The following is a 23299-nucleotide window of genomic DNA, read 5'->3' as shown; positions in this document are numbered from 1 at the left end:
ATCCTACTTTATATCTGCAATCATGTCTCCTCTGTTTCTCTACAGAACATAGCCTGGGTGAAGTCCTACAACATCTGCTTTGAGCTTGAAGACAGCAATGAGATTTTCACCCAGCTTTACAGAACACTCTTCCAAGTCATCAAGTGAGTCATTGTTATTAAGTCCACCTCTGTAATGCTGATGTTATTTGCATGTTCCTTTATGTCTCCCCACTCCCTCCTTCATCCTCACTGATAACAGCAGTACGTAACAGAAACAAGCCTCTGTGACTCTCCACCACCACAGTCTGTCTCTGCTGCCACATTCAGAAACAGCACAGTAGCCGTCCAGTTGTTTTCTCTTTGATTGGCCTTCTTCCTTTTCCCTCCTTGCTCTCTCTCCTCCTCAGCCCGCTCTCAATTTCACTCTGCTCACCACAACCTTGAGGGCTGAATTCTGCAGCACAGAATTTGGCTCTTTGCCATTCGAGCAAAACAGTGGTTGTGTATGTCAAGGTTGTGCTAACACAATGCTTGTTTTATTGTATAGGAGGAATCTAAAGAGCTCTGCTTTCTGTTTGAAATACTCGCAGCGAGCTCTGGAAGGTGTAGGGGAATGCAGCCCTCTTGTTTGTGTGGGCATGTTACACAGTTAGTGAATGAGAGGTAATGAGACTTGTAATGCCTGGCAGCATCCAGGGCTGCAATCGCTGAGATACAAATCTAGGTAATAAGCTTTACCTCCTGCAGTCATGCACATCATTATGAAGCTGTAAAGCCAGCCTCTGTGTGATCAGTGCGTCTGTTTGTATGACTCCAGTTTCATCAGCCTTGAACATAAATCCGTACTAAATGCTCTCTGCCAGCTGAGTAAATCTCATCCATGGTGCACTAAACACTGATGGCTTCATGAGCTGAATTACTGTTGAAGACACTTGGTAAACTACCTGAGATAATGTAATGTTTTGTTTTGAACCCAGTCAGCTGTAATTTGCTGCTACTTTAGGAAACATTGTGGATGAAACATTTTTCATTTTTCACCACAGTGACATCTGCAACATTTGACCCTTCTTGCCTTGTTTCCTTAGCAACGGCCACAACCAGAAGGTGCACATGCATATGGTGGACCTGATGAGCTCCATCATCTGCGAGGGAGACACCGTATCCCAGGAGCTGTTGGACACTGTGCTGGTTAACTTGGTGCCAGCTCATAAGGTACGTGACGACGTCTCCGTGCACAAACAGCCTCTTACATCGCGACTGTTGATTGAGTAAAACCAGCCTTGTATCAGTTATGATTGAGCTCATATTGTCAGCAAACTGTGGCAAATATAATTTTCTATACACTGTAATTCAGTGAGACCCCTGCAGGTGAAAAGAGGTAGTGCATCTAGTGCTAAAAAAAATCTGTGGACATCAGTGCACGCTCTAAACATCCCAAAGTCATCTTTGGATCAGACAGAACTCATTAGCTACACTCTTTTCTTCAAACTAATGTGTTGTTTCTGTTTTCCGGGCTATTCTTGATCATGTTTTGTTCCCTCTCTGTAGAATCTCAACAAACAAGCGTATGACCTGGCTAAAGCTCTCCTGAAGAGGACCGCTCAAGCTATTGAGCCTTACATCACCAACGTAAGATCATACTTTTAGACCCATATGTTTACTTCTGTGTCTTCTTATTGTTTCACATGTGCAGCAAGATTTATATCTTTGTAACACTGGAAACTGCAAATTTAAGTGCATTTAGTTAAAATGTTAGAAATCTCTTGGAACTGCAGGAGCACTGTGTCTGAGCAAAGAATGAAACCAGTGAATGTTGGACATGAAAGTTTGACGCATCTTAAGATTCATATCAGATTCAAGCAATTTACTCAGACTTACTTTAGGCCTCAGGAATGGGCTGGAATAGAAAGTAGGAGCAAAACAGATGTGTGGTTAAGTAAAACAGAATGCCTACGAGTACCAAAAGAGCTTGGTTTGACCTAATCTGCGATCGTATCTTAGAGGAACAACATCCCTATGAAAGATCAGAAAGACTCCTGATACGTCATTTAAGCATGTCCTCGCATTGAGAAAAGGGCTGAAAATCAGAAGTATAAATGTGATACTCCAGTCACAGGACCATGTGGTGTCTTCATATGGATGATTTTTCACTAACGTGTTTTCCGTCCTCTTCAGTTCTTCAACCAGGTGTTGATGCTGGGAAAGACTTCAGTCAGTGATCTGTCTGAACACGTTTTCGACCTCATCCTCGAGCTTTACAACATCGACAGCCACCTGCTGCTGTCAGTGCTGCCGCAGCTGGAGTTTAAACTGAAGGTAGGACATGCACTCACTCATACTCATCATCAGCATGTGTAAACTGAACACGAGTGGCACGCTCAGGCCTCACCTCAGATTCAAACCACTGCAGAGCCCCATTCACCTTCTACAGACGTTACAGAACATCACATGACGTTTATCTTTTTTGCAAACCTTGCGGTAAAGACTGGACTCTCTCTGAGAAGCCTGGTGTTACACTTCTGTGGTTTACTGTTGGATTCAAACGACTCCACAGCTGCCTGCGGTCTCTGATTACTGTCACAAGAGTACGATGTCACTCACACAGATCCACTAATTAGTCATAACTGCACTACACTAATGAACTCTAATAACTGCTGGTTTTTCCACTCTCCTACCGTCACTCACAGCATGAGGAAGCACTGATTTTTGTGTGATGTCTGTGTGTGCATTGAAAACCATGAAAAACCTGTGAAAGGCAGAGCATGAAAACCAGATAAGCCACATGAAACCCTTTTACAGCCTCACTCTTCTCGTCTGTCGCTCTTTCTTTTCGTAGTCTTTCCTCCTCAGCACAGTATCATCCTGTATTGAGTGAATAATAATCTAGGTCCACTTGACAATACATGGTGTATGAGCCTGTCCCTTTTTTCCTGTACACCCTGCTCTAATGCAAAGACTAGATTTTCATGTGTTCAAATAAATAAAAAAATAGAGGGTATGGGTTTACATCACTTCCCCTCTGGGACACGCCCACTTCAGTCGGACTGAGTGGCAAAACAAATCCCACTTAGCATTGTGGAGTGCGGCCGTAAACACGAGACCTGTTAAAATGTGGAATATGACATAAAATAATGGAGAGTTGGATTTGGCATTGATTTGTTTCCATCATCGACATGTGGACAGAAATCATATCCTGACATTTATTTGTACCTGATTTCAGCACCAGGAAAACGAAGAACGATGTAAAGCCTGAAAGCTACAAAGGCCTCTACATGATTCAATTTACACTACACAGTGTATTGACCCAAGTTAATACACATGTTATCTATTTGTTTTTCTTGGTATTTAACTTAGACCTTATAATTAATGAACTGGGTTAGCCTCAGTTTGAGTTAGTTTACCAATCATGTCGGGCAAAACGTTCATAACCATAGAAAGACAAAAATGTTTCAGTTATGAAAAATATGATAACTAAAAAATGCTAAAATTTAGAGATTTTGTTTTTTAAGGAATGAATTAACCCAAAAATACAAAATAAATTCATGTTAACTGACATAAAATGGGAACCGCAAATCCAGATTTCGATGCCTGGGTTGTTTCTGAAAATTGCAGCAATCCATCAGTTTCTCTTTTTCTTTCAGTAGCCTGTCAAAAGATCGCTCTGATTGCTTTTCAAACATGTTCGTTCAATCAATCGAGCAACAGCTCTTCCCCATTTTTGATTTTGTTGTAAAGTTTACACGGTATTTAAGCCAACGCTGCCACTCATCTCCATCTTTCTGCCACTCAGTGGGCGTAACCGCAGCAACTTCCGCTTGCTGTGACATCACATGCATACCCTCACTAGTTAATAGGGGTGGGAGGAAAAAAATCAAAAAATCGATGACACAATCAAAATTGGGTTTTTTTTTGTCAAACAGTCAATTTTCTTACATTTCAATTCAAATTCTTCATTTCAGTCTTTGTTTATAAACTGGTTTGAAAAAAAGTTTCCAGGCGGTCACAGGCTGAAATTGAACCCAGGATATCTGCACAAGGGTGAATATCATGGAGTGCGACTTGAACCACTTGGTCATCTGCGCTCCAAAAGTTACCACTTTTCTCCAGCAGAGGATAAAATGTAACTTTCTGACTCACGTGATGTGCATTTTATGGGAAAATATGGCTCCTGATTGTCTGTAGACACTATCACCATCTTTTAACTTTTTCACATGGTCTGGTTTTAAAAAAGCAAACTAAAAATCCCCAAAATCGTAAAAATCAAAGAATCACAATTTAAATTGAATCAGCACCCCAGAAATCATAACAGAATTTAATCACGAGAATAGCGAATCATCACAGCCCTAAGAGTTGAAGTCGTGTTTTCATGAGCTGCAGTAGAGAAATAATAAGTCAGTGATGTCAAGGGGAGAAAGAGAAACTCATGGGTCAGACTCAGATTGTGTCTTTTAAGAAGTCAGTCACAGTCTTCACTGTGCTGTGTCATTTCAAACTCTTGGTTTACAGCACGACTGGCGTAGATCATTCTGTGTTAATAAATTAAAATGATGTACGAGTCATCCATCTATCTTGTGTTTTTACTCACCCCTGGCTTTAGCAGATAAACTCTGTCACTCAGGAGAGATATTTGAGAAGTAAGAGCTAGGAATGTCATGACACACAGCAGAGAAATGCAAAAATTATTGAAGGTGGTGAGTCCCATGAGGTTATTGCTGTTGATAAGGAGACAGTGGGTGGTCTTTAATGTGACCCAGCAACATGAGCGAACACTTGGCACAAGACCAGTGTTGACAGATTTCTCCTTAACGGCCTTCATTGTGGACAGAGGGATCTGACCAGAGATTGATGGGTGTTCACACATTTAGTTTTGGCTTGTCACTTTCAATCCCATCAATCAGATTTTGAGTTTATCATTTTAGACCTGAACTTATTTTTTTATTCATTTATTTCACTGCATGCCTCAAAATTGAGCCCAGTTTGTTCTCATAATGTGTAGTGTAATAAACTGTTTGATCTGTCTAGAGATTTTCAGATTGTAGATTAACAGATGAAAGTCATGATAACAGTAATTATGATTATTTTATTCCATTTAAAAACTTTCAGGATTAACCTTTAAAACAGGTCTAACATTATGTCACATGTGACAAAGCATGTCTGAAAAGTCATGAAAGACGATCATGACGCACAGCATCCTTAAAAATGAAACTGCGTCCTCCACAAGTGGAAACAGCAGCAAATCTTTTGTTGATTTGTTGCTGAGTGTGTGCCCAGTACCCACACAACAGACTAAAAACCAGAATCCTCGCCTCTCTCACACAAACTTTTTCACATTTTCACTTTCTCTGCAGGTTTGTTGATTCATATTAGAAATATAAAGCATTCAGCCAGTCAGCATAATGTTGCCTCTGCAGTGTCTCATAAAGGCATCCTGCTGATGGATAACGCTCATTAACTGTTCAGAGGGGGTGTGGATCACCGCTGTCTCCTCAAAATAATAGCTGCGATAAAATCGCTCCCTCTTGGACTACACACTCTAATTCTGCCCCTCTCTGTTTTTTCTTTGATACTTCTTCTTCTTCTTTTCATCTTTATCTCCTCTTGCTTGTTTTCCCTCCCCACTTCATTCATTCTGTCATCCTCATCACATTCCTCTTTCTACCTCTTGTCCCCATTTGTTTGTACTTATTACCATCTGTGCTGTTTTCCCTTCCTGTTGCTCATTATAAAACAAGATTAATACCAAACAAACTGCTGCTTTTGTGTTATGGAAATGCTAATGCTGCCAGTGTCGTTAATGTAATCAGCTTGGCGTGTTTGTCCATTCGATACAGCCAAACTTTGTGCATCATTGCCCTGTCTGTCTTCTCTCCTTCCCTCCGTCTGCAGAGCAATGATAACGATGAGAGGCTGCAGGTGGTGAAGCTGCTGGCAAAGATGTTTGGAGCCAAGGACTCGGAGTTGGCTGCGCAGAACAAACCTCTTTGGCAATGTTACCTGGGCAGGTGGGTTACAGGCTGCAGCTGTAGTGTTGACAGAACTATGAGTAGTTCAGAAATGCCATGAAAACCTTTAAAATGCTCTTTATTACAGTGACTTGTTCAAATACCTTTATAAACCATCCTGAAGTGTAAAACCAAAAGACTCCATTGATCAAAAACTAAAAGGAATTATCTCATCTTTAACATCAAAACCCTGGAAACAGCTAATTTTTACCATAATTGCTTCAAGCCCGACATTACTAATAAATCAACATTAGTTGACCTTTGTTTGTTAGACTCCTGACTGAATTTTTGTGCTGTTTGAGTATCACATGTCAGAGTACCTTACAATAACAATAATTTTGTCTCCTGACAGATTTAACGACATCCATGTGCCTATTAGACTAGAGTGTGTGAAGTTTGCCAGTCATTGTCTAATGAACCACCCCGACCTGGCGAAAGACCTCACAGGTAAATCAGCTTCTCATGTAGAGACTAAAGACAAATGAAAAAACCTTTTGGACTGTTGGTTCTGGGTTTGATTCTCACACTTTCTGCTCATTTCTTTCCCAGAATTCTTGAGGGTCCGATCACATGACCCAGAGGAGGCCATCCGCCATGATGTCATTGTCTCTATAGTAACAGCTGCCAAGAAAGACCTGTCTCTAGTCAATGACGCATTACTTAATTTTGTAAAGGAGAGGACCTTGGACAAAAGAGTAAGAAGAAAAACTATTGACTCATTTTTAAATGTTTTCTCTGCCATTCTCTGTTTTTCAGTATTTGTTTAATTAGAATTTTCAAAGCATCAGATTTTAAACCTTCAGTGAGCTTCATAACATTGCAGTTTAAAGAGGGGTTATTATCTTTTCCCATTTTTTAATTATAGGTAAAAAGTAACATTCTGGATGTCCATATTAGGCCAATGCAAATTTTCAAACTAACATTTTTATATGTTGTAGAAAAATATGAACCAAGAGATAGATCTGCCCCTAACAGGTCCCCAGAAGGCTGGCCAATCACAGGGAAGGGGGTTTGTGGAGCAGAGCGCCTTAAAGGAACAGTGGCTAAAAAAAAGCATTTCAGACAGAGGCTTGAAATTTTGTTTTTAAAACACCAGTGTGAGAAAAATAGTGATTTCTTTTTTTTGTTATAAACCAGAGGGGACAGTATAAAGCCTTAAGAAAAGCAAAATACCCCCTCTTTAAACTCTCAAAACCCTTGATTGAGAAATGATGTCCCAAATCCAACAAAATTCCTCTGCAGCTTCTTGAGTTGTCATCTAACTAGTTGTGACTTTGTTGTCCTATTCTTCTTCATCAGTGGCGTGTTCGTAAGGAGGCCATGATGGGTCTGGCGTCGATTTACAGGAAGTACTCGCTGCAGGGAGAGGGAGGGAGAGAGGCCTCGAAACAGATTTCCTGGATCAAAGACAAACTGCTACATATCTACTACCAGAACAGCATCGACGACAGGTTTGTGTTTCTGCAGCTGGAGGAAACTGAAAAACTGTTATTAAATGAAATAAAGGGTTTGATATCTGTGGGGAGATGAAAGTAGAGCATTGAAATCTTCAAAGATGCTGATTAGACTTTGTGAGCTCTTTGAATTGCTTCTCTTCATTTGCTCAGCTGCAGCTTTTGTGGTGATGTTCCACAAGCTGTCAGCAATCTACCTTAAGTTTCTGGAAAATTCTGATAAACTAGTTTTATTACTTACTATAGATTACCTGAAAAATGTTGATAATGTTGTTTTGCTGGGAGACTTTTTTACAGACTTTGGTAGTGTGCCAAAATCTTTCATTTGCAAGGTTTGAAGAACCACAAATTAAAAATCCACCCAAACTTTATTTTGGCTGTCATTGCCTACAGTAGCCCCAAGATATCAAAGTGCAGAGCAGTCACAACTGTTTTTATAATCAAGTACAATCTGTGGGATTTATTTTGTTTTTGAGTGGAGCAGCAGGCAGACTGCAGCATCGCTGTGAACTGAAAACTTTAGCTCTGTATTTTTTTATCCTCCACCTACACACAACAAGGAGAGTCTAAAGTGCCTCTCTGCTGGTTTTTGAAAGTCATTCTGCAGAATGTCAGAAGCTGAAGTAGCACTTTTGGAAAAAAGCCTAAATACACAACAACACCACAGAACACCACCGTCTGGGATCTGATTGCAGAGAAGTGTTGGGGGGTGCAGTCGTCCTTTGAATCACTGTGCTGCAGTAGAGCCGCTCGGCTGCCAACAGGAAGAGTCTGTGCTGTGACAGGCATTACCTGAGCGTGAACGTGTCTCTTTGCTAAATTTAAATCCTTTGAACTTTGAAACATTTGTGTGTGTGTACAGCAAATATGTAAAATTTGATTTTGCAAAGTTTGAACATCATATTTGTAGTGTCAGAGGTTTTATAAGCTGAGATCTTGCTAAGAGGGGAATGAACTCTGTAAGTAAACACTGCAGTAATTTTATTGCTCTGGATTTCTTGATGACAGCATAATTAGTGTGTATTGAGTAATATAATTTGACTGCATTTTACAGCAGGATTTTTGATAAGTTTTAGACCCCTTATGCTTCTCTTTGCCTTACTTCTTGACCCTGGTGAAGACAATCCTGTTGAATAAATCTTGTGTTGGCTCAAAGACCATGAGGACTTTAAGCTTATGCCCCCATAGAGGAAAATTAAGCATGTAGTTCCATGTGGATCATTTGCATTTGAATCCATGTTTCTCCTTTGCTTACTCCTCTTCATATGCCTGTCAGGTTGTTGGTGGAACGAGTCTTTGCCCAGTACATGGTTCCTCACAACCTGGAAACCACAGAGAGGATGAAGTGTCTGTACTACCTGTATGCCACCCTGGACACCAACGCTGTCAAGTAAGTAATACAGGTGTTTGCAAATCCTTGAAAAGTCTTGAAAAGTCATAAATTCATGTTTTTAAAATTAAGGCCTTAAAATGTCGTAAATTAATCAAAGCTGCCATGTGCTGGTCTTAAATTCTTTACTCAAAGGTCTTCAATTTTCAGAACAATACGAGTTGATGTGATTTTTTTTTTTTTCTATGTAGGCTGCAGTCTGTACTTTTATCTGCTGCTTGACGTCTGCCCTGTGTACAGGAATGTTATTGTGGTAGTGGTCATCAGCGTACATTGCCTGTCCAGTCTGGATTTTGACTTTGGGATCTGGTCTGCAATTTATTTACCCAACCTTAGAAGTACCAGAGTTTATCAATCAATAACATATGGAAGCCCATTTCTGCCAGTTTGATAGTTTAAATTTATGAGATAAAAAGTCAAAATTATGAGATGAACAGTTCAAATTATGAGCTAGAAAGTCGAAAATATTAGATAAAAATTGAAATTATGAGATGAAAAGTCATTGTGAGATTAAAAAAAGTCATAATTTAGCTCAAAAAAAGAATATTGTGTCAGTTGTATCACTTAAATAGAAAACACCTCTGTTGTTTTCTTTCTTTAAGGAATACAGTTTTTGGTCATTTTTTTGCTTTAATCTCTGTGATAAAAGTTATCTGCATGCTAGCTAGCCAGTTCAGGGCTAATAGTAAGTGCAAATTTATTGAGGGTTGGCTGGATGATGTCTGTTTGGATCACAGAACAGCAGGATCCCCGACCATCACCTATATTAATAGCCGTTTGGGCCTTAAGTTTCATTGAAGATGGCATTAAAAAGTCTTGAAAGTCTCAAATTTGACTAGCTGAAACCTGCAGATACCTTGTAATAAGTCTTTTTCTTTCCAGTCTTGTTAGTAATGTGAAGATTTAAGTAAAACTTCAAATACTGGTAGGGGAAACACTGAACTTTGTTGATTGAGATTTTCACTCCTCTCTTCTTTGACCCTCAGAGCCTTGAATGAGATGTGGAAGTGCCAGAATCTGCTGAGACACCATGTCAAAGATCTGCTGGACTTAGTCAAAAAGCCGAAGGTAACTGGCTTTAGTAGCCCACACAAAGCTGAGCAGTAATAAACCCTCATTGTGTGTTTCTAAGCTGTTGTTTCTGTTTGTATTTATTTCAGTCTGAAGCATCAAGCAAGGCAGTGTTTGCCAAAGTCATGGTGATCACAAGTAAGTGATCTCACACATATTCATTGAGTAAACTCTAACACACATCTCTCAACTCAGCGTAGCCTCATTGGTAAAAAAAAATACCCAGAACAAACAACCTAACCACCTTTGCTTCAAATCTGTTCTCTGTCCTCATCATCTTTTTACTTTTGTCTCTACAGGGAACCTCCCGGACCCGGGAAAGGCTCAGGACTTTGTGAAGAAGCTGGCTCAGGTCCTGGACGATGACGAGCGGATCAGAGATCAGCTGGAAACCTTGGTCAGCCCCTCCTGCTCCTGCAAGCAGGCTGAAGTCTGTGTGGTGAGTATTGATGTTTTCCAAGATCGGATCACAGTGTTGTGCCCTCTAATTGAAATTCTACCATCTCTCCTTTGGCTTTGGCTTTGTTTTGTTTTAATAAATCCCTGTTAAAGATGAAGTGACATTAAGTTCGATAGAAGTTTTTGCACTCTGGCTGAGTTTTGAGGCAGTATTTATAATCCTGAAGCCATTAGAGATAACCGTAGAGATAGAGGAGGAGGAGTGTTTGCTCTCTTCTCTCACAGAGCATCAATAATAGATTTTTTAAGCCCTACTGTGCTGTTGAACCCTTAATGAACACAGAGCAATGCTCTCTTTGTCTTCCAGCAGAAAGACTGTTCAGCAGTATCACCATTAAAGTGTTGTTTCAAAGTAAACGCCACTTTCTGTTTTTGTAACATCTTACTATTGTTTAACCCCTGTTTGCTTCAGCACTGCATGTATAGATTGGATGAATAATTCACTTATCCGCAGAGTTTACGTAGATTAAAACGCAAACAAACATGGAGATACATTCAATCTGTTTAGTATTCCCTGAGGGTTTTCACCAGGATGCAGATTCTTTATGCTAATCTGATTTATGAAGATTGATCTCCCCCATCACCATAACATCAATTCTTTCACTCATCAAGACTTAATTAGATGGATTTTGTGCCTGAAAAATGAACAAAATAGTCTTTTAAAAATGTTTTAGCTGGATAAGATTAGTGACCTCTCTCTTGCTTTTTCTTCTCATGTTTTATTTTTTGCTGTAAAAGTACTTGAGTTCACTGATCCCTGTCTTGACTTCTTTCTAAAATTCACATTAACTCATGACAGAAATGTCTGCCTTAAAAACATGATAGCCTGACTTACCCATATTTTTTCTGTTAGTATTGTTTGTATTTTCACTTCCAGTGTTATCAGATGAAATAAAAAAAATGAAATATAAAAAATACTTACCTATTGATTCTCAAATGAAGTGTTCTTTTTATTTTATTTAAAAAAATATCTCCGTGTCCTTTTTCTAGCGAGACATCACGAAGAAGCTCGGCAGCCCTAAACAGCCCAGTAATCCCTTCCTGGAAATGGTCAAATTCTTGCTTGAGAGAATCGCTCCAGTACACATCGACACAGAATCCATCAGGTACAGTTACACCATTTTTATTTCCTAACCTAAGCCAAGGGTCTTCAACCTGTGGCTCAAGAGCCTCATGTGGCTCTATGACACCTTGGCTATGGCTCCTTGTAGCTTTAAAAAGACATTATTGAAATATAGAATTTCGCTTTTCTTAAACTGAGGCAGAATAAGATAATTAGTTGACGTTATGTTTCATTATAAATTCATCACTGCTTAAAACATAGCTTTCAAATTTCCTGAAAATTTTTGCATTTGTTCTGAACTTTTTGCAAATTTTTGAGTTTTTTTTTTTTTTTTTTTTTTAAACACAGAAGAAATCAATTTTTTGGAAAATTAAGAAACATTTTTGCAAAAAAATTACATTCTTTTTTTTTTTTTTTTGAAAAATTAAACTTTTTTTTTTTCAATTTTCTGAAAATCAAGTAAAATTTTGAAATTACAATGTTAAAAATTGTTTTGCAAATTTAGGAAGTTTTTGCACATTTTCTAAAATTAATTTTTTTGAAATTTTTTGCATATTCTTGAAATTTCAACTTTAAGAAAAATGTTGCAACCGGCTTATTGAAATTTTATCAATTTAAAAAATGTGCTAAGTTTACATTACACATATTCCATTTTTATTTTAAATTGTTTGCAAATTTATTAAAATTTTAAAAAAATTAGACATAACATGTACAATTTCACAAACACAAAAAATTCTCATTCAGACATTATTTTTTAGATTTTCACTCGATTTTTTTCTTTTTCTTTTTTTTTTTTTACACTTTTTTGTCTGTATTGGGAAAGTAAAGCAGATTTTGTGGCTCCTGAATGACTTTAATCCAGGTGAAATGAGGCAAAACGGCTTCTATGAAAGTAAAAGTTGCAGACCCCTGACTTAAGCAAAGTTCACAAACACCTGTGATCCATGTGCACAGAATCTGAACCAGGGACGGGCGAGTACTGATAACTGCCTTTTTTCAAAGTATTGGCACTCATGAAGACTGCTGTTAGCAGCAGCCGATACTCACGGCAAAAGAAATCCTACATTGAATAAGTCCTCCTCACCAGTAGTTGGCGCTGCACTGCAGGGGTTTGACACCTCAGCAGATGTGTTTTACTTTGGATTTAATTGCAAAGTGACCGTGCTGTGTTTGTTCAAAATTATCTGATACTGTTAATTGAAATTGTATGTAACAAAAGCACCTGTGGTTTCGGTACTTGGTGTAGTAATGCTGTACTCATGGTGGGTTAAGATGAGATAAGACTCCTTATCTTGTCTTGATGTTGGGTTTATGTGAATAAAATTTTGTAAACATTGACAGGTCCAGACCTGTTAATGTTTTTGGAAAGTGTCTTGAGATAAGGTTTGCTATAATTAGGCACTATATAATCAAAGATTGATTGATTGATTGACTACTTCAGAGGGAGTATTTGTCCTAGTATTGATCTGAAAAAAGTGGTATTGAACATCCCTAATCTGAACGTTTTGTCTCCTTCTTACGCCTCAGTGCGCTGATAAAGCAGGTGAACAAATCCATAGATGGAACAGCTGATGATGAAGAGGAGGGCGTCCCCACTGAGGAGGCAATCAGGGCAGGACTGGAGCTGCTGAAGGTAAAGAAAAAAAACTGCTTCTTTCTGCAGACTGTGATAAACATCAGCTTGTGAATTCATTATTTCAGTATTTCATGTTCGGGAAAACAATCAAAATGATTGGCTCTATACTTCTATCAGTTCTGCTGATGGGATGTCAGTATGAATTACTGCCCGCAAATTCAGTAATCAGTGAATGATTAGACTTCTTTTGCTCCCGTCTTGTTACGGGGAATAATTGATGAGGGCAAAGAGCAGGGGGAGGAAAAAACAAACAACAGTGATTGATAACACCACTGATGCAGTTTCCCTTGGATGTGTGGCTGATGGCATCATTTGTTACAGCGATACAAACACGACATGTTAAATGATGGCGGCATAAAGAGTCTGTTTAACCTGAAATGAAGTATATTGAGCTTTATGTGATAACTCAGTAATTCATTGGGTTTTTTTTGTCCCACACAGGTGCTGTCGTTCACACACCCTGTGTCGTTCCACTCTGCAGAGACGTTTGAGTCCTTGTTGGGTTGTCTAAAAATGGACGATGAGAAGGTTGCTGAGGCTGCACTGCAGATCTTCAAGAACACAGGCAGCAAGATGGAAGAGAGTTTCCCTCACATCAAATCGTACGTTTGATTGCCTGATTGGTGTTTTTTAATCAACTTCTGAGGTCATTACAGAGTGAATCAAATCAGTGTGTTCATTCCCACCCTACACCAGGGCTATTCAGTTAAAATTTGGTGGGGCCAGATTTTCAGACTAAGGACACGAGCTGGGCCGAACATTTTTTGCAGCAAAGTTAAGCTGCTGTGGTCCTCTCCTGAAATATACAAGTCTGCTTTATTATAGTACAGTTCCTGTTGTAAAACGCAGTCCAAATACTGAATTTTAGCCACCCCCTCATGAGATCCCTCCAGGAAAGTTTGTCCGAAATGCGACATGTATTTCAGTGTGGTGTCTTTGAATGTAATAATCTTGTTGCAGTGGAAATTGGTGGCAAAATAGAGAAATACTTTTCAGTCCACGTAGGATTAAACTGACAGTTATTCTTGCTGATTTTTTGCCTTAGGAAAGAAGGACATGCTGTTTTCACCTGTGTAGGACTGCTAATGTTAACTTTTCGAACCCATTTGCTCATTGACATCATGCATTGTGGGTTCGTTGCTAGGCTACAACAGATGTTGCAGTCAATATTAATAATAATGTTGGAATTTTTGTAAGATCTTGTCAGTTTTAGTAAAAGACATTTTTCTCATTGGACCCGAATCCCAATCATCAACATATGAGGATCTGTGTAAGTAAGGAAATACTTTCTGTTGATTGTAACGGTGTTGTCCTGCTTGCTCCCCCAAGTGTTTTGCTGCCAGTACTGCAGGCCAAAGCAAAGAGAGGCCCCCCTCGCCAGGCCAAGTATGCCATCCACTGCATCAACGCCATGTTCACCAACAGAGACACACACTTTGCTCAAATCTTTGAGGTCAGTATGGCTGTCCTAACTTGTTTGAAAAAAAAAATAAAAGTAATTCATCAGATGGTGTCTATTTGTTTGTTTTTGCTCAGGTCTGACAAACCTGAATGCTTTGTCAGATATTAAGTTGCGTCCTTGTTTTTTGTACACCTTGTCTGACCCAGACTAAATCACTTAATGAAACGATGTGTGTTTGTGTCTCTTCAGCCTCTGCACAAAGGTCTGGACCCCTCCAACCTGGAGCAGCTCATCACTCCTCTGACCACGCTGGGTCACCTGGCTCAGCTGGCCCCTGAACAGTTTGCTGCACCGCTCAAATCTCTGGTCGCCAACTTCATCGTGAAAGATCTGCTCATGAATGACAGGGTACACACTCCGTAAATTCAATAAACCCAGTTTTTACGTTATTTTGAAATGTACAATTTAAGTCATTAGCGTGTTAGTAGTAATGTAGCATGTAGATCCGTAAAACAGGTGTAGGATCAGTGTTCTTGCTGTCTGCTCATGCCACTTGAAGAAGTCTTACTGATTTATTTGTACTGACTTAGACCCCGGGGAAGAAGACCACCAAACTTTGGGTTCCTGATGATGAAGTGTCTCCAGAAACTATGGCCAAGGTTTGTAACAATCCTATGTTTTTTAATCGATGACCATAGCATCACTTTATTTTACACATGCCTCCTTGTTGATGTCTTCTTTCTGTTCAGATCCAGGGCATCAAGCTGATGGTGAGGTGGTTACTAGGAGTCAAGAACAACCAGAGCAAATCAGGCAACTCTACCCTGAGGATGCTGACTGCAATTCTCCACAGTGATGGAGACCTAACTGAGCAGGGCAGGATGGGGTAAAATATCCACATCTTTCACATTCAGCCAGATTAAACCAAGAGCCTGTCTGTGTCTGTGTTTTATCCCAGGAGCACGTTGTCTTCAGATGATTAACAAGATGTTATTTGTAGCCTGAAGCGTTATGTTCACAAACACATTTTCTGCTATATTAAGAAATGCTTGTTCTCTTCTCCCTCAGCAAACCAGACATGTCGAGGCTGCGGCTGGCAGCAGCGTGTGCCCTGCTGAAGCTGGCACAAGAGCCCTGCTATCATGAAATCATCACGCTGGAGCAGTATCAGCTGTGTGCTCTTGTCATCAATGTAAGAACTGACTCGAGTCTCTTCTTCTTCTGAAAGGCTCAGGCTTGTTTTAGCGCTCTGATTCTTATGGGGCTGATTTAGCTTCCCACTCAAAGTGGGGATAATTTTCTCTCCAACAAATTCTGCCCCCTCTTCCAATGTTTCCCACTGTTTCATCATCTTCACCTCCTCATAATCGCCGACACCGTTTCTGTTTATCTTTCCTTACTCTCCAGGATGAGTGCTACCAGGTGCGACAGTGTTTCTCTCAGAAGCTCCATCGAGGCCTGTGCCGTCTGCGTCTGCCTCTGGAATACATGGCAGTGTTCGCTTTGTGTGCCAAGGACCCTGTTAAAGAGAGGAGGGCTCACGCTCGTCAGTGCCTGGTGAAAAACGTCAACATACGTAGAGAGTACCTCAAGCAGCACGCAGCTCTCAGCGGTAAAGGAAACCTATATGTCCTCATTTAACCTTCCTTTTTTTCTTTTTTTTTTCTTTTTTAAGTCTTTTTAAAATTGATTTTTAACAGTCATAGAAAAACAGCTTGTATACGTCAATCATGTTTTAGTTTGGATTGAAAAACATAGCTCCAAAAGACCCCCTTTCCCCAATGTACCTTACACAAAAAAGGTAAATAAATGAAAGAGTGTTAAAGACAAATTGAAGTAAATACAAACATGAGATAAATGAAATAAGACAGATAATGGATGCACACAATATATAAATACACATGTAAATATACACACATATGTCCACATATATGCATAAAATGTACGATTAGAGTTAATAAATACATAAGTGAGAAATTAAAGGTTTACCTAAGATGAATAGGATCATCAGCTCTAACAGATTATGGCTGTTGCATTCATTTTTTTCTATATTAATTAAAAAAGGGTTGCCAGATGGAATATAATGCCTGTTGTGGTGCAACATATTTTCTCAAATGCCAGATGGTGAATAGCATCATTTATCCATATCTTAAAAGTTAGAAGGTATTTCCCTTTCAATTTAAACAATACCAATCGACGTGCTAGGAGAGTACCAAAAGCTATTACAGGTTTTGCCCGGTGGGTGAGATGTAGATCAGGTGATACAAATCCAAAAATTGCTGTTGTTGAGGAAGGTTTTAAGGTTTTCTTCAGAACGTCTGTAAGGTTGAAAATATCAGTTCCCAAACTATGTCTAATTTTGGTCAAAACCAAAACAAATGTGAGAAGGTGCCCTGTGCTTGTCTGCATCGGTCACATACATAGACTGTATATAGAGTGGACAGCGTGGCTCCGCCATTTATGATTGTATGGTTTTGAAGCCAAAATACCCCTGCCACAGACGCAGCCATTGGCAGCAATTGCAGCCAGAGTCTGTGCACTAGAGACGATGAGAGATTCTGGAAGAATCTGAGTGGAGCTGGGTGACAAAAATGATAACTATTTTTTTTCCTTCGAGAGTCTAATCACTTCGTGACTCGACCTCCCAACATATTTCACAATCCCTGAAAAAAAATACACAAGAACAGCAGCTGTCACTCATCGTTAAACATTACATAAAGCCTCGTTTTTTACCTCGTATAACTAATGAAAACAAAACATTTCAGAAAAAAGAGGACTTGAATATAAGACAGCCAAATGATATCTTCAAATCACCACAACAATTGGACGTGAGAAACATTTCTACGAGGAGTATTAATTTTTTAAAGTTTGACCACAGCCCATCTGGAATGGCTGGAAAGCCGGATTTTTTAACCTATACTGCAGCCAGTCACCAGGGGGAGCAGTTTTTGTGGAGACTTCACTCCGAGCCAAGCAAGCGGACATCCATTTTTTTTTGTACAGTCTGTGATCACATATGGGATCAAAAGCAGGAAGCATTTTACATACCTGAAACCTTCCATTTTAACTTCAAGACTTGATACAAAAAAGGATAAAAATGTCTGATTGTTTTGACAGTAGGGATATGATCTAAGAAAGAAGAGATGGAAAAGAAAGTGGCCTGGAGTAAAGGAATTAAAGCAGCCTTTAGTGTTTTCATCAGCGTATCTCAGTGTACAACATGGTAAAAATGATGTGCGTATTTTTTCCCTCCAGACAAGTTGTTCTCACTTCTGCCGGAGTATGTGGTGCCCTACACAATCCACCTTCTGGCACATGACCCAGACTATGTCAAAGTACAAGACATCGAGCAGCTCAAAGAAATCAAGGAGTAAGTTTTGTTCAGGATGCTTTTGGTTTGCAATAATAATGATGAATATATTGAAGAATCAGAAACACTTAGAGACATGACGACCCGGTCATCAAATCCATAAAACCACAAGTGCTGAAGCTGTCACCATTTCCTTCTCTGTAGGGCTTTGTGGTTTGTCCTCGAGATCATCATGGCCAAGAACGAGAACAACAGCCACGCCTTCATCAGGAAAATGGTTGAAAACATAAAACAAACAAAAGACGCCCAGAACGCCAGTGACTCCAAAACCAACGAGGTATGCGTTTCATATTAATGGAGAAAATAACCCATTAACTGTGTGAGCTTCCATCCTCAGTATCAGACTCATGTGTCCTCTCCTCTGCAGAAACTTTACACCGTGTGTGATGTAGCCATGCACATCATCATGTCAAAGAGCACCACCTACAGCCTGGAGTCGCCTAAAGACCCTACGCTGCCCTCCAGGTTCTTCACCAAACCAGATAAGGTTGGTGCTTTGGGCAGAAGATCTGAAATATTGTGCTTTCGGCAGATCAGTTATCGTTACAGCTGTCTTAGTTTTACTTATGAGGTTGTCGCAGAAAAATGAAATCGCATCAGTTGTCGTCTTTCTCTGTAAACAAACAACTCTCTGACATATGGCTTTTCTATCTCAGAATTTTAGCAACACAAAAAATTACCTCCCCCCAGAAATGAAGTCATTCTTCACTCCAGGAAAGGTAGAGTTTATCAAACCTCTGGTTCTCAATATCTGCTCGTTTTAAAATATACTCCCTGAATGTTGTTGTGTGAAACACGCATCCAAATCCAACTCATGTCTTCTCTCACCTCTCTAGCCCAAGGCAGCTAACGTTTTGGGAGCAGTAAACAAGCCGCTGTCAACAGCAGGGAAACAACTTCAGAGTAAATCTTCTCGCATGGAGACAGCCAGCATTGAGGACTCCTCATCCAACCCAGGATCTCCACAGCGTGGCAAGACCAGGTACAAAACACACAAACACAAGAGCAGAAATACTCCCGTCAACAAGTCTGTTCCCCCGTCAGGGTTTGATAAGAGATTAAATCAGATTGAGAAGTCTCATCTCTGAAACAACATAGAAAAACTTAAGGCCCTTGTTGTTTAACCACCCACATAAAAAAACACTGATGGACCAAAAGAGTTGAGACTCTATTTCATGTATTTGGTCATCACATTTTTTTGTATTTGCTTGTGTGAATCTGTGGACTTCAATCTCGTCTCTCCAATGTTTTAGGCATGACAGCTCAGAAATGGATCGTAGTGAAAATGAGGATTTCACCCTGAAGAGATCCGACAGCACTGACAAGGTGGGAAAACATTTTTTTCCGCTATTACATTTCCTTGTTTAAACAGTAGTTCTGTGCTCTTTATGTGGGTTTAATCTGCTTTGATCATTTTTTAGTACTTTTGTGTGTTTTTTCTGACTGAACTTGATCACATTTGATCATCTTGTCCACGGTACCAAGTCCTGATTCTTTGGTTTTTCTGTGTGAATGTTTTATGAAGATATGAAGCTCAAATCTTATAATTTAGCTGTTGTTTGGGGAGGTATTGCCTATCTCATTAAACTTTTAAACAATTGAAAAAAACAATCAGTTTGCTCGACACATGTTCTGCACAGATAACAAAAAGCTCCCTTGAACATAATCTAGATGTCTTGGTATCTGAGGACAGGCTGTAAAACAGATGTTGCTGTGAACCAGTTGAGTGTTTCGGGGCATAAACCTTTCTGTGTCTGTGTTTTGATTGCACTGTGCAAACACCTGCAGGGTTCAGGATGTGTAAACTATCGTTGAAGGAGCTTTAGAGTTATTGTGAACATTTCACTTTCTGTTTCAAATTAAGAACAAACTCACTTTAAGCACTTCTTTTTACACATATGTAAAAAATAGCTTACATGATATGTGTGTGAAAATTTTTACAGATAGTGTTTTGATGGAAACAAGTGTTTGTTTCTCCAGTTGTTTAAGGAGATGTGTAGTGACAAACTGTGGGATTAAAAATGCTGTTTACAAAGAAAAGCGCTCACTGCTCATTGAAAGGTTTTAAAAAACCTTGGAGGGCATGAAATAAAAATGTTATGGTTCAGCTTAGACACCTTTTTTAATTTTTTTTACTTTTTTTGATAGGACATCGAAAAGCCCAGAGGTCGCAAACGAGGCGTGGCCTCCAGCGACGACCAGGAGAGCAAGCCAAAGCGGGGACGCAAGAAGGCCTCAGCCAACACGGCTGCAGCGGCCGAGTCCGAGGACCAGTGGGACGAAGACAACCGGCCTGAGGACGAACAGAACAGCCCGCCCAAAAAGGGCCGCAGGGGCCGGCCCCCCAAGTCTGCTACACCCAGTCAGGACACACCAGCCAAGGGGAAAAGGGGGAGGAAGAAGGCAGCACCTCCACCTGAGGATGATGACGAGGAGGAGGAAGAGGAGAGGGTGGAGGAGGAAGCGGAAGAGGAGGAGGACGACGATGACAGGAGCAGTGAAAATATGGAGTTGAAGCCCAAGGGAGGAAGGCAGACGAGGACGCCGAGACGATCACAAGGGTGAGAATCAAAAAACAATCTGAATGCAGCTGTTTAAGCAGATTTTCATCTTCCAGATTCAATTCAACTCAACCCTGCTGTCTTTGTTTTTTCTTTGCTCAACAGCTTGGACTCAGCAGAGTCGACACCGCAGAAAAGAAGAGGACGTCCCCCCAAATCAGCTCAGCCACCTGCCAAGAAACCAGCGTAAGATTCACACTCGACTCACTCCAGCTCTGTGTGTGAGGGCTTTTACAGTGACTCACACTCACACGTCAGCTCAACTGGGTGTAGAAGATCATAAGTGGCTCTTTTTATTTGAATTTTACTTTGTGTGATACTTTTAGGAAAAGAATCTTGATAACAATAGGGAAATTTAAATCAGTGGAGTATAGTTCTGACTTGTTTGGTGGGTTTTTACTAGGGATGTCCCGATCCTGATCCAGAATTGGATCAACCAATTTTGGCATTTTTTAAGGTATTTGTGACCGGGAATTCTAGCTACTTCTAGCCACCAACCGATTATTCACGTTGGCTGTCATAAAGCCAAAATTACTGCCAAACGCCAGCGTCAGTAAAACCCAGTGCTATAAGTGTGCTTAACCTCCTAAAGCGTGTTCTTAGCATACTGCATTACATGCATACAAGTTGTCCACCATTCTGGGTTTGCTGAAAACTATAAGGAGGGTAGAAATATTTTTTTCAGATAAATTTAGCGAGCAAACCGGTCATTTTCTGCAAACGTTCTGAGAAGAAATGGAACTCAAAGCGATTAGAATCTGGCGATTACCCCAGTGTTTTCAGTTTTTGGATTGGACAAATGGCTCGTAAATGTCAGTCATTCAAAACTAAGTGGTATTTTGATCCCACCAATGGGTTTGGGGTCCAGAGGATTTTAACTTAAAAACTAGCGGAACTAAGATAAATAGACTTAATAACCTTCAACTATTATTTTTTCCTTTTCAGTATTGTTAACACACAAAACAAAAAGACTGTGCTGCTTCACTTGAGAGCCTGACCAATATGGGATTTTTGGTGCTGATGCTGATACCGATAGATCTACCGATATCCAATATATCGGCTGATATATATTATAAATTTATTGATATACACAGGATATATACTGTATATGAACACAAATTATTATAACACCCATATGATTTAAGACAGAGACAGAACACTATTAAATTAAAACAAGGAACTTTAATTATAAAACTGTCAACATAAGAACTGTAGTGTTAACCAATGATAAATTAGAACAAGCTGTAAACGCAATAATAAATAAATAAATAAATAAGTCAAACTGTAAACACCCTAAATAAATGAGTTAAACTTTAAACACAGTAAGTATAAAAAAAGGTCAAACTCAATATTAAAAAATCAACATCTGGGTCGAGGGCAAAAAATGATGATCGGGATATCCCTAGTTTCTACCCAATTAATGTGTGGGAAAGAAAAAGCCTACACCTGGTGGAGATACTTCATGACGATGCAAAAATCAGTCTGCAGTGATCCTGGCTGCTGCATGAGCTCAGCATGGCAGAGGTGATATGTTGTGTTCATGCAGAAACTAACAGCTTCCTGTTTGTGGCTGAGGGAATCTGATCAATGCATCTTCTCTCTGTGTTTACCAGCAGCGGTGGGAGATCGAGGGCAGTAGCTGCTAAAGACGATTCTGAGGACGAGGATGAAGAAGAGGAGGAAGAGCAGGAGGATGAGCCGACACCTAGAGTACGTCACGAATAATGTCTGAGAATCCTGGTTTCTCGGTTAAATTAAGGGAGTGTGGAGGGATTGTCTACAGCCAACACGCTCACTTTGTCCATTTATTTCTTTCAGGGAAGGAAGAAGGCAGCAGGGCGGAGGAGATGAACTGAAAAAAAGATGGAGGGCAAACAACAAACAGCATCTTCTTGAGAGTTGTGGAGGAGTGATGTGGGGAAAAAAACATGGACATTGAACTTTTTAAACTTTTCATATGCCGATGCTCCTACTGTTACACAAACTCACATACCTGCATATACCACATGCACACTACATCAGTACATCGGTATCATCAGCTGTGGGTTGTTGCATTGTGATGATGTTCGCCACATTAGGTAGAAATAATTTTAACAGAAAAACAAAAAAAGACGGCTCTTGTAAATAGTCTCTTCTGTCTGTTTCATGTTCTGTTGTTGTGTTTGATGCTGACTGGGGGGATGCTGTAAAGCCTTTACCCGCTGATACTATTATTATTATAATTATTATTATTAAAGTGCTCCCTTAAAGCAATATGCTAATGAATCATTCCCTCTGTGTCACACTTTTAAAAACTGAGAGTAACCATCAACTTTTTGTGACATTAAATGTGTCATTTTCATTTTTGTTTACAGTTCTGTATATTAAACCTTTTTTTTAACATGTATTGAGAAATTTAAAAGTGTTCTGTTCAAATGTAGAGTTACCTCTGAAGAAGATTGTAGTGTGTGTGTGTCTCATTTTTAGGTTTGTACTTGCTGGTATTTGAAAGTGAGCAGCCGTGGTTTTAGCGTTTGTCACCGCTGATTAACTTGGCCTCACATCCACCCAGTCAGATCCTCTGTTGTATCAATATAATTCTCTATAAAACCTGACATGCTCTTGTTTCTCTTCATTTCTCCTCCATGTCGTGGTTAAAGCTGATGTCACTGTCCACATAACCAGGTGTGATGTCTTCATAGTGCAGGAAAACCGGCTTGTGTGAGCAGCCTGTATCTTAGGGGTGGCCAAACTGTAGCCCGCGAGCCACATGTTGCTCTTTGCCTTTCAGTGTGCAGCCTCTTCCATCCATTCATAAAAAATATATATATATTGTTATGGGCAGCGGTGTGTAGGGATGAGTACCTTTCACATTTGAAACAATACGGTACCGATGCCCGGTACCTGGCAATTGGTACCAGTTAACTACCA

The 23299-nt window shown here is 39.8% G+C and overlaps 1 protein-coding gene across 2 annotated transcripts in view; it reads left to right on the top strand.

Moving 5' to 3' along the window:
* pds5b (PDS5 cohesin associated factor B) overlaps positions 1 to 22978 on the top strand; it is a 36027-nt gene extending 13049 nt beyond the window's left edge. Inside the window, exons 5-35 of one of the 2 annotated variants that reach the window (XM_074671962.1) lie at positions 46 to 143; positions 1067 to 1193; positions 1530 to 1610; positions 2157 to 2297; positions 5868 to 5983; positions 6336 to 6430; positions 6533 to 6678; positions 7283 to 7434; positions 8714 to 8827; positions 9814 to 9895; positions 9988 to 10036; positions 10198 to 10337; positions 11348 to 11463; positions 12948 to 13053; positions 13498 to 13658; positions 14386 to 14509; positions 14708 to 14866; positions 15049 to 15117; positions 15208 to 15344; positions 15527 to 15650; positions 15866 to 16070; positions 17714 to 17828; positions 17973 to 18105; positions 18196 to 18315; positions 18485 to 18547; positions 18665 to 18810; positions 19082 to 19154; positions 19977 to 20389; positions 20495 to 20575; positions 22006 to 22099; positions 22208 to 22978. In XM_074671962.1, the coding sequence (XP_074528063.1) occupies positions 46 to 143; positions 1067 to 1193; positions 1530 to 1610; positions 2157 to 2297; positions 5868 to 5983; positions 6336 to 6430; positions 6533 to 6678; positions 7283 to 7434; positions 8714 to 8827; positions 9814 to 9895; positions 9988 to 10036; positions 10198 to 10337; positions 11348 to 11463; positions 12948 to 13053; positions 13498 to 13658; positions 14386 to 14509; positions 14708 to 14866; positions 15049 to 15117; positions 15208 to 15344; positions 15527 to 15650; positions 15866 to 16070; positions 17714 to 17828; positions 17973 to 18105; positions 18196 to 18315; positions 18485 to 18547; positions 18665 to 18810; positions 19082 to 19154; positions 19977 to 20389; positions 20495 to 20575; positions 22006 to 22099; positions 22208 to 22240 (3813 nt within the window). In that variant the 3' untranslated portion in view covers positions 22241 to 22978. Of the gene's footprint in view, positions 1 to 45; positions 144 to 1066; positions 1194 to 1529; positions 1611 to 2156; positions 2298 to 5867; positions 5984 to 6335; positions 6431 to 6532; positions 6679 to 7282; positions 7435 to 8713; positions 8828 to 9813; positions 9896 to 9987; positions 10037 to 10197; positions 10338 to 11347; positions 11464 to 12947; positions 13054 to 13497; positions 13659 to 14385; positions 14510 to 14707; positions 14867 to 15048; positions 15118 to 15207; positions 15345 to 15526; positions 15651 to 15865; positions 16071 to 17713; positions 17829 to 17972; positions 18106 to 18195; positions 18316 to 18484; positions 18548 to 18664; positions 18811 to 19081; positions 19155 to 19976; positions 20390 to 20494; positions 20576 to 22002; positions 22100 to 22207 lie in introns of both variants that reach the window. The other variant, XM_074671961.1, reaches the window with a different exon arrangement.
* Positions 22979 to 23299: the final 321 nt, after the last annotated feature.

Source organism: Halichoeres trimaculatus, unplaced genomic scaffold (assembly GCF_033239565.1).
Source record: "Halichoeres trimaculatus isolate MK-OKI-2021-1 unplaced genomic scaffold, fHalTri1.1 fHalTri1_scaffold_6, whole genome shotgun sequence".
In the NCBI taxonomy this organism is placed as follows: Eukaryota; Metazoa; Chordata; class Actinopteri; order Labriformes; family Labridae; genus Halichoeres; species Halichoeres trimaculatus.
The sequence above is the reverse complement of the archived record's forward strand: the minus strand, read 5'-3'. Positions and strand labels throughout refer to the sequence as shown.